This window comes from Micropterus dolomieu, linkage group LG15, assembly GCF_021292245.1.
Source record: "Micropterus dolomieu isolate WLL.071019.BEF.003 ecotype Adirondacks linkage group LG15, ASM2129224v1, whole genome shotgun sequence".
NCBI lineage: Eukaryota > Metazoa > Chordata > Actinopteri > Centrarchiformes > Centrarchidae > Micropterus > Micropterus dolomieu.
In genome coordinates, this window is record NC_060164.1 from 13,618,668 (window position 1) to 13,629,537 (window position 10,870).

At 44.1% G+C, this 10,870-nt stretch overlaps 1 protein-coding gene across 1 annotated transcript in view; it reads left to right on the plus strand.

The window, feature by feature from the left end:
- slit1a (slit homolog 1a (Drosophila)) overlaps window positions 1-10,870 on the plus strand; it is a 93,956-nt gene that overhangs the window by 6,925 nt on the left and 76,161 nt on the right. The window contains exons 2-4 of the mRNA XM_046070584.1: window positions 4,913-4,984; window positions 7,259-7,330; window positions 8,784-8,855. Of these exons, the coding sequence (XP_045926540.1) occupies window positions 4,913-4,984; window positions 7,259-7,330; window positions 8,784-8,855 (216 nt within the window). The remainder of the gene's footprint in view (window positions 1-4,912; window positions 4,985-7,258; window positions 7,331-8,783; window positions 8,856-10,870) is intronic.

Consider the following 10,870-nt stretch of genomic DNA (forward strand, 5'->3'; position numbering starts at 1 on the left):
GGATGGGGGTGAGATGCATTTACTTCCAGTCAAAAATCCTGACATGTTTACCTGGTGTAGAGTTCAGTCTTAATAAGCTTTGACCTGAAAAATTGCAAGACTCTCCATTGTCCAGTTTGATGTCTACATTTGGGATTATCATGTCGCTGTTTCAGATTGTCCTTGCTTATAGGAAATAAGCAGTAGTATATGAGAGGGACTGCATGGCTGTGAGTGTTCGATAAAAGGTTTGCTATTTTCAACTTGTGAAATGCTTTTGTTAAGCCTGCTAGCACCCCTGGCTACATTGTGTCTTGTCCTACTTTTTACTTTTTGCCACAGCTAGTGAGCAGGTTTTGCATTGCCAGTGGTTCTGTGGCTACAAGCACAAGACTGTTAAACTGAAGGTTGGTACCCACAGTGACCCACCTTTCTGAGTCACATCTAACCCCAGTATTGGGACACGGTTTCCTGTACATGCAACATTGCCCATGCTCCCCCAACCTTTGAGTCCAAAGTGTGGCAGCAATTAGGCTGATCAATTAAAAATGAACAGCTTCACGAAACTGTTGAGTTTTGTGGACTTTAAATAGAGTGGTCGGCCTCAAGTAAGTGATCATTTTGACTTGTTTGCTAGCCCGCGCTGTCCATCTGCGGCTATATTCATTTAAGTTCTGCAGCGTTTCTGTATAAATCGATAATGTTGGTGAAACTTGTACATCCAACAGTAGTTTCTCTTGCGATCATTATGTTCTTTTCCTCTGGCCAGCTCCCAACAGAACACAATTGCTTTCCCCACAGGCACTGTTTGTGTACATGCCAGTAGTCCGTGCTTGTGTGCATTCATTGTTACAGAATATTCATATGGTCTTTGTGTACGCATGTAAGAAACAGAGCTCATGTGGATATTTGTATCTGCATGCCCATAGCAAACCAGCGTGTTTGCTTATCCTCCCTCTAGTCTTGGGGTTTCATTTCATGTAATGTTGCTCAATTCGAACCAGGTCCCACTCAGCCGAGGGACCCCAGCAGCTGGCAGGAATAAACATAATGAGTTTTTCAGCATTGTAGCAGTGCTCTAAGCCCCTTTTGAATTATAGAGATGTGAAGTGGTGGAGCATAGCTGCCGCATGTCCGCCCGAGGGAAGGTGCACCAGGAAGTACTCCCAGGCATCAATCAGTTTGGGATGGAAGATGAAGAGGGATTAGATAGTGATGTCATAAATCCACTTGCTCTCCAGGAAGTGTGTCAGCCCTGGGAATCCTTAAAAGTTTCCAGAGGATGGAATGGATTTGACTGAAGCAGTTGGAGGTGGAAATCCTGCGCTGTAGAAACTAGGAATGATACCTAATAATTTTCTGCCTCTAAAGTAAGACTGCAGTACAGTAATGTGAAAACCCGCACAAAGTCAGTACTATAAAACATCTGTCTATGAAAGGAGTGAACGTGCCTTTGCTGCTGTGCCAAAAGCCATTGCTTAGCCTCCTTTGATTGTAAAACAAAGAAAATAGCAGTGACTGATATTGTAGCTAATAAACAGCAGATTTTTTCTTTGAGGCATTGACACCATATATATTACTTTGGCATACTGCCCTTATACAGTGATAGAATCAACACAGAGATGAGCGCTGCTGACTTTATGCATGTCTAGAGTCCTTTTTCTCTCACCTCTGTGTATTTAAGATGTGGGTTCACCTAGATTTGTTCATCCATGCAGAATTTAGTCCCAAAGTTCACTGACCATTTTTGTACCACTAGTGTGTGTGTGTGTGTGTGTGTGTGTGCGCGCACATGCAAAACTTTCCATCAGCCAGAGCAACCAAGCACCCTTACAGACAGGAGTAACTTGGCGAGTTTCCCCAGAGACAGAATACTCCCCTGGGTCAGCAGACATTATCAGATAGGTCAAACACCAGAAGCAGTAGCACTGTTTATGGGCCATGTGCTCTTATCATAAAGCCCAGTTTGCACTTTATAAGTAACATTTCCATTTTTATGCAAAATGCATGCTTGGGACAGTGAATTTCATAAATGTAATGCTCAGTAAAACAGTTAACTGCAGAAGGTCAATCACAAGTCATCAATCCTTGTAGCAGATGAGCTACAGTGGGAACATTATTACCTGGGCAATTTTCAAGGACCTGATTATCAGCTGGGAAATTTCAAGGACTTGAAAATATTACGTGGTTTCTGTTGCGAAATGCCAATGGAAAAGGTCAGAATATGGCATGAAAAGTGCGGATCAGGACTAGTTAAAACATCAGGCTACAGATGGCATTTGAGTGTTGCCTAAATGTCACAGCATTGCTGAGCGGGTGCATGGCCAATGTGTTTTAAAGATGAGTACTTTTAGCTGGATAATACAGTCTAAGAGGGCTGAACGATTAATTGTTTTCAATTCGAAATTGCGATTTGAAAGAACGCGATTAGCTAATTGTGGAGACGGCGATTACAATGTAATTATACAGCGCATCTGACCCGTTTTAAACTGTCATGCAGTTGCAAATTCATTCTGCTGTCCTTGTGTGACATACCTGCTCGCCACTCACAAACGCCAAGCGCCTCCTGTTACGGTCCTAGTCACCAGTCAGAGCGGGCACAAGGCGTGTACATTTTACAACAACAAACGAAGCTAGAGGAAAACGTGGGATAATGGCGTCAGGCGAACAAACGCTGGCAGCTGCTGTGCCGCGGTTTTGTCCGGCATCAACTCATACTGAAGTGTTTCAGCAGTGGAGCACTTAGCCTGTCCTACGTTGTTGACATGTTGCTAATTTGTCCTTTCTTGTGCTTCAACTATGGATAACGTCACCCTGTAAGCCCATTTTGTTCTGCTCTCTGCAGGCTACATTTCCCTCATGGAGCATTTTGCCTGCCTGATTTTGCTGACTTGTTCAGATTTTGTTGATTTGTTCGGTTGTCCTTGATTTTTGTGCTTCTACTACGGTTAAGTTGGCTACGTAGTTAAATTGTTGGGGTTTTTTGTCTGTTTTAAGTCTGCACAGGTTTTATTTTGAAAATCGACCAGATTCTCTATGCTGTTCTGTGTATGACTTCCTGCCCGGTTCATATGCTCTGTGCTGCTTGACGTGGCTTCCGTCAATAATACACTGGCAGGGAATATTGAACTTTAGCTAAACTTTAAAAAAAAAAAAAAAAAAAAAAAAAAAAAAAAGAAATCGCAAATCGAATTGCAATATCTGGCAGAAAAATCGCAATTAGATATTTCCCCAAATCGTTCTGTCTTACAGTCTAATCATCTAAAGACGTTTCCAGCAACAGTAAATTTAGTTCAGTCAACAGATCTTAACTAAGAAAACACTTTGAGATTTTGTTGCATAATGGCTTTGACTAGTCAACTCTGGAGTATACACAGAAACTATGGCATGTCTCTTATTACAGGATAAAGCAAGACCTCATTGCTGCAGGAGAAAAGTGTGGTTTCACTTGTTTACGTGTGAGTCATTTTCCCACATATTCCCCCCCTGCCACCCCTCTGTCTCACTCACAACCATCTCTCCCTCCTTTCTCCTTTTCTATCGTTCTCCTTTTCATTGTCCTCTGGGTGTCATCAGCAGTGACCACCCTGAAGATAAGACATTGAGAATCCAGAAGAGTGTGTGTGGGTGTATGTGTGTGCGTATCTGCGTAAGCACCTGTAATGAGCACCACATGTGTGTGTATCAGAGCCCCGGCTAATGAAGCCCAGTCCATTATTTATTTCCCGTGGCCCTGTCGTTTGGCCTGTCGATGCACCTGTGAACACACACATGCATGCACGCACACACACACCATCTGTCTATAATGACCATTCTCTTTCGTACTGCATAGCGCTACAGTCCCTGGTGTGGTCATTAGACGAGAGAGTGACTGAGGGAGAGAGACCAGTGCTTTCGGCGTAGATTTGGAACCATTTTTTGGGTTGTGTTTTTGGGTTGTGCTTTTGGGGCTGGGGGGGTGGGGGTTTGGGGGTCAGGGTAGGGTGGACCCATAATGCTTAGAAAGTGCAGTAGCACAGAGAAACATTTGCATGCTTTGCCTATTTCTTTTCTCTCTGTCATGAGAATACAATCTGCTACTGGGGTGAAATATGAATCTTTTACAGTCTTCTGCTGCAACAAAAGACAATACAAACCTTTATTATATCAGCAGAGGTAACTGAATCCACCAAACCACTGAGGGTACCACAGTCAAGTAAAGCATGCTACAATTACGAGTTATCAAATACACAACACTTTGGAAATAATTTATTGTCAGCCATTAGATTATAGTTAACTTTTAAGAACCCAACAGTAAATTCAGCGTCTCTCTTTTTCAACTATTTTGCTCTGTCTTATTTTGCCGCGATGGCCAGCTCTCAGCAGGGAAGGTGCTCCCATTATATCCCCAACACTTAGCTTTCTGGCCTTGTGGCCCTACCCAAATCCCCTCCGCTGGCTCCTGCTAATCCCCACCAATAGTAGAAGGACAGGACAGACAGAGAGGGGGGGGGAGGGGTTGTGGGTGTTGGTGGGAGAGGGCTGGAATAGAAAGACAAACAGCCAGCTCAAATGAGGCTTCCATTTTAATAGGACTTCTTAATATCTCCCAGTGGAATTGAGTGTGAACTTCCCTTTAACACAACCTTTCTGATTCCACATGTCAATATATGTTACATTTCACATCACTAAAGCAATTTCCATTTCATAAAAACACCAGCAATGAAAGACAGCATATGTGTGTGTGTGTGTGTGTGTGTGTGTGCGTGCACCATGTCTGCCTGAAGTGTGTGGTTGTGTGTGTTGCAACGCTCTGGATAAGATTTTGACTCAGGTATCAGTAGACAAAGATGCCTCCATGCCACTGTCTGCTCCTTTAGTCATCATGCTTAGCAGGTTCAGAGGGAGAATAAAGATGAATTATTCATGTGTGTTTGCATGTCTGTCTTCGCAGGGAGCTGAATGGGAATAACCTCACACGCATCACCAAGAGTGACTTTGCTGGACTCAAGTACATCCGAGTTCTGTAAGTACTTGCCTTCATATTCATGTGTGATGATGAGATGTTTGTATCTGTAGTGTCTGAGTTAATCTATTCATGCATATCTGAGCTGTATCTAACCTTGCAGCTCACAAGTTGTAGACTTGCCGCTCAAATTAGCATAAACCCAGTGAAGTGGAGATGCTTCTGTCAAGAGTGCTACTCCAGAGTACATTAAGCTTCTGAGTGACTGCAGTCAGTGAAGTAATGGACTTCTCTCTTGCTGTATTCTGTGTGTTTTAGTAACACTTACTGTCCCTTAGACACACACACACTCACTTGCCCTCTGTTCCCACACATCAACATGTAATGTGTACACAAGCGCCAGTCCTAAATAGGCTCTCAACACAGTTAACACATTCAGGTGAAGTCATTGACTCCCCCTGTGTTGAAATTAAACAGCACTTGTGACTTCATGTATTAAAGTAGTTGTAAAAGTGTCTACATGAGTGCATGTGTGCACACACACTCGTGAGTAGTGCCATGGGTGTTAAAAACACTGCCAGAGGGGAAGCTGTGTAGACCTGAACATGTTTTAAATGTAACATGAGCTGCACATAATTCCGAGTACCCAGCAAAGCCTGACTATTTTCAAGCCTCATCGTTACTCACCCATCCCCCTGCCTTCTCCTTCTTTTCTGAGCTTAAGCTCGCTTGTTCCCACTGCCCCTTGTCCCCTCTCGTCCTCACATGCATGCCCACCTTCTACCCCCACGAGGAGGTTAAATGCCTTCGTGTCGGCAGCTTGTCACTAGCAAGTAAGAAGGAAACAAGTCCTTGCAGGGGTACTAAAGACAGAACTTCCTTTGCTGTAAAGCCTCTGATTCCCCCACAGCCACCACTGTGCTACACGTAATACACACACACACACACACACACACACACACACACACACACACACACACACACACACACACACACACACACACACACCCTCACTTTCTGAAATGTCAAACAACCATATACATGATGCATGATTAACATGATGGTGGTGGGGGGGCCTCTGTGAGGCAACAGCATTAAGACTAACAGCGGATTGACCTCTGATTCTGCTGACCCCTGGGCAACCCTCAGAAGGAGCCAAACAGGAACAGAGGTTTATCTTTACCTTCAGCTGCCATTTATCCTGTCAGTCCAAAATCAACTCAGCTGATTTACATCCATTCTTCTGGCTCTGGCTGCTTGGCTGGTTCAAATCAGCAGTGGATGTGTGTGAGGAAACGCATAGCAATAGAGGAACTATCGGGACAAAGTAGAAAGGGAGAGATCAGAAAAATTGAAGGCTAGATGCCCTCAGAGTGTCTGTAAAAAAAAGTTTCCTCAATTCAAAAGTACTCATCACGATTTTTTTCACTTCCATCTAAATTCATGAGAAAGAGATCGGAGGTGAATTGCACTTCTCTCTCTGTGTTTATGGAGTGCGAACAGTGATTAGCATTTATATTCGATGGGGAGGAAGCCCAGACTGCTGAGTTGCAGTGTGGCATGGCCTCACAGGAGACATGAGAGGTCGCCTTCAACACAGAACAGTTGTATACGTAATGAAGGCAAGCTCTTGTTGCTTCTAAAGCTGTTGGAGGCTTTTCTCTCCTTCCTGGCCTTGTGTTATTGTAACACTTCCAAAACCATCCAAGCCTCTTTTTTTTGCGTTAGCTTTGGCAATGTAGGTGAGGAAAGGATGTGTTCCTGCTTGTGCGCATGTACTTTATGTTTGTCCATCCATGTTTGTTTGTTTATGACTAATAGCCTTGATGTACTGCCTGCAACTCCGATACTGTCCAACTATGCAATCCAACAGGCACACATACACACGCGACCTACTTTCCGTTGATTGTGCCAATTGTAAAAACCATGGAACCCACCTCAGTTTCCCCTTTCACACTTTCTGACCCCATGCCTACCTTTCGTCTCGTCTCCACCCAGCTGCTACACCCAGTGGACCACACCAGAGCCTGGACCCACACTTTCTGAGCCACCTTAGAAACTTTCCTGGCTGCTATTCCTGCTTCTTTTGCCAAGATTCCACACTGTGCCCCCAGTCCACACCACTGCCCTGTGTCTGTGCGTGCATGTGCGAGAGAGGTGTTGAATATACTGCACCAAGCTCGAATATACATACTGCAAGAAGTCTCGCCACCCAAACCTCAAAGCCCCCTATACTTTGTTAATGCTTGAGTGACCGTCTACAGACTCATAAAAAAAAGTCAAAGCCACACTGTATCAGATAGTTTCTAAGGCTCTCTTTCTGTCCTCTTACAGGCAACTGATGGAGAATCAGATTACAGTGATCGAGCGTGGGGCTTTCGATGACATGAAGGAGCTGGAGAGACTGTGAGTACCACCCAGGGTTGTCTGTAGATAGGCTGATCAGAAATAACACATTTTATGTCTTTTCTAAACTTGAACTTCACCCGTCCACTGATCTGTATTCAGTACTTGTATTAGTTGAATGTAATGAGACTAACAGGAGGAACCAACCGTAAATGGCGTATCAAGTGTGAGGCACTTCCCTGTCGTTCCATTGTGGTCGGATGGTGCTGGGAGTATTTTTTATTAACTTTGCTTGACAGGAATGCCCTCAGTGGGATATGTGGGCTTAAGAGGCCTCCCCCACCGCAGACCCTAGCTCATCTGGATAGCACCAGGACTCCTCGACAGCTTGTAAACCGGCTGGGAAAACACATAGACAAACACAGTCAACCACACCTCAACCAGCTCATTAGCAAATCAATAGTGCTACCCACATGGAAAACCTGCACAGCAGATGACTTTATGGACACATGCCGTCATGCACACATAGTGGTTAACTTATAAAAGACTTTCCCCCTGATCTGAAACCCACATTAACAATTTACATGACCAAACTTGAGGCCATGTACAGCTCGCCTTCCCTCCTCCGTCATATTCAACTGATCCCAAACATTGGTAGACATATCTATGTGCCAGACCAATGTGGAAATTAAGTGGCTCATTTCTCTAATGTTTAAAAGCCACTAACCCACCAGCAGGTATAGTTCAGTGTGAACGGAGTGGCAGCAGACCATTAATGCCCATTGTGTTCTAAATCTCAACCTCAGCTGGCCAAGCACTCTTCTCAGTGTATACAGTGAGTGGCACAGGTCCCAACATCTGTCTGAATGTGTCTGAAGGAATAGCCACAGCCGCTGCATTCACTCCCATGTGCCTCCAATGGACCATTCAGCGAGAAGAGAGTTGTGGTTTTCAACACATTAGCAACAGTCTGTTCCTCATTGACTTAATTGTTGTATTTGCATAAAGCCTGCCAGTCTTGGATGTTAGTTGTTTGACATGGGGTCTGTTGCCAACCACCATTCCTGTCAGTGTTTCCTTGGGCTTGAATAGGCTCATCCATTTCCCTTAATTTTATTTCAAAGCATCTTGTTTTGATAGTTCATTCCAGATAAAATCTGTTCATGTTCAGATAACTGGTGGATGTAATTCACTTGTTTAAATGGGAATGTTGCTATTCCGTTACTCTGGGAAAGTCAGCAGAGCACTAAATTCTACTAGGCGCAGCATTGTAATTTAACTGTGCAGAGATAATTTACGGCGCTGTCTCTGACTAGAAGTTTAATTCCCCTGAACTTTCAGTTGGATATTTATGTGACATTCAGAGCACACTGAAACACAATAGCCTGTGGCTAAGCTGATTCTACAGCAGCTAGCAGAAATTATTCACTGCCTACACAAGGGCATACATGCATAGAAACACACACACACACACACAAACTCACTGGTTGATCATATGTTTTCCCTGCCGCAGGCGGCTGAACCGTAATCAACTGCAGCAGCTTCCTGAGTTGCTGTTTCAGAAGAACCCTGCCCTGTCTCGACTGTAAGTACATTCATATTTTTATTTCAATTGCACACGCTCACTTTTTCATTCTCTGTCAGTACACATGGCATCTTCTTTTGTCGTTTTTATGCAAATCACTAATGTTGCTCAGAGATCCTATGTACTACAACATTATACTGTACAGCATGGTTTCAAGACGTCTGTTGAATGTTGGCTTTGGTTTGGTTTAAACATAATTAAAGGACTCTTAGGCTTCATTGCACTTGCAGGACCGCCATCAGGTCTCATTAACATTATGACTTATTAGGTGAAGTGTGTGAAGCGCACCCTGTGATTTCCACTGGACTCACTGTCTGTAACTGGATGAACGGAAATCTGAGTTTTTTGCACATCATTGGGCCTTCATGCCAAGTCATCTGCAGTTGCTCTGTGCTAGTCGTCTGCAAAACAATCCACTGATGACTGGGAGTTGGTGTGACACTGGGACATGAACTAAAGGACACATCTGTTCAGGGAGAAAGGATGTCTGTGTTAGTTAATGAGGTCGTTTTATGTCACAGGAAAAATCCCCAAAGCTCACTCTGCCAGTGGACTTATATACCTCCGTTGTATTGAATGAAATATGTCATCACAGTTTTCATTCGGTTTCCACTTATTAAAGCCAATCCCGCACTGTCACACACCCACACATCCTTACACTCATGCGCCCCATGCAGTGAGACAATCTCACAGTAATGCTAAACTTTTATTCCCATCTGCAACAAGACTCAATGTTTTTTTTTTCTTTCTTTGGGATAATCAGTGTTCATGTTGCTAGCTGATCATTCCAGCTCCCATTATTCTAGTTCAGATTACCTGGAGCATCTGGGAATAATGAAACAGTGGGACATGGAAAAATCATTTCCCTCCCTTCAATCCACATACTGGTACTACTAACCCATGATCCTGGCCTCAGCCCTCCATCTGTTTGTCTTACGTTTGATGTTTAACACCATCTTGAATCTATCTGTCACTTCCTCGCAACTATCTCCTCACGTCACCTACCATTATGCCAAAACCGACCTGCAGGGCTGTAGGGCAAAGCCCTATCCTTTGGGGCAAGGCCTGCCTGCTTGTGGCTTGCTAACACTGAGCAGCACTGAGTTGTCTGTCTAGCTGGAACAGACACAGACCAGACCGAGGCCTTCCAGACCAGCGGATGGCCTTGAAGAAGTGTGATTAGTCCATCTGGAGCAGCGGGCTCTGCCAACAGTAAGAGAATTGTGCTAACATAGCTCCCCTGTTTCATCCAATCTTAACTTCACGCTCATTATTTTAAACCTAGTGCTGGCTTTTCTGCCACGTTCTGGAAAATGAGACTTTGTTTAACATTGCTTAATCAATTCGCTATGTGTCTGTGTATACACTCATTTGTTCTTTATCCTTGGCTGGATAAAAGAGAACAGTAATGGACCTTGAAACTTTTCAGGTGTGAAAGTGCTGTACAATCTTTAGCTGTTAAAACAAATGTACAATCCAGGGCTGTGGAATTGAAAATAATGCAATCTTCACATTGCCTGTGTTTGGATGACAGCTGATATTTTTTGAAAGTTTTCTAGTGCTTGTTAAAAAATTAGGACTAGTAGCTTGGGAATCAGGAGCAACAGTAGAAGACAAAGGCTTTTCTTAATGTGTTTCTTAACTCCTGAGCGGTGTGTCTGGGCCACACCGTGGGTTCTGGTTCCAGTCTGATGCGGTTAGGTTATAGCCTTGTCTTGCTCCCGCCAGCAGCTTTTAATGGACTTAAAGGGTTCTCAGCTCCCAGGGGACGACTTTCGCCACTATTCCATGTGTGCATTTGTGTATGTGTGTGTCTGAGGATCACACACACAGACAGAGAGTCCTATGTATCTGTGTATGTTTTTTCACCAGAGCTTGTTAGGGTACACCTTTATGATCCTAACAAGAGAGGTTAATGTGAAAGCCCGCTGCCCTCAGGTGGAGCACTAATCCAGGTGGTTTCTCTTCTCTTGGACGCAGGATTAATTGCCCCCCCCCCCCCCCCCCCCCCCCCC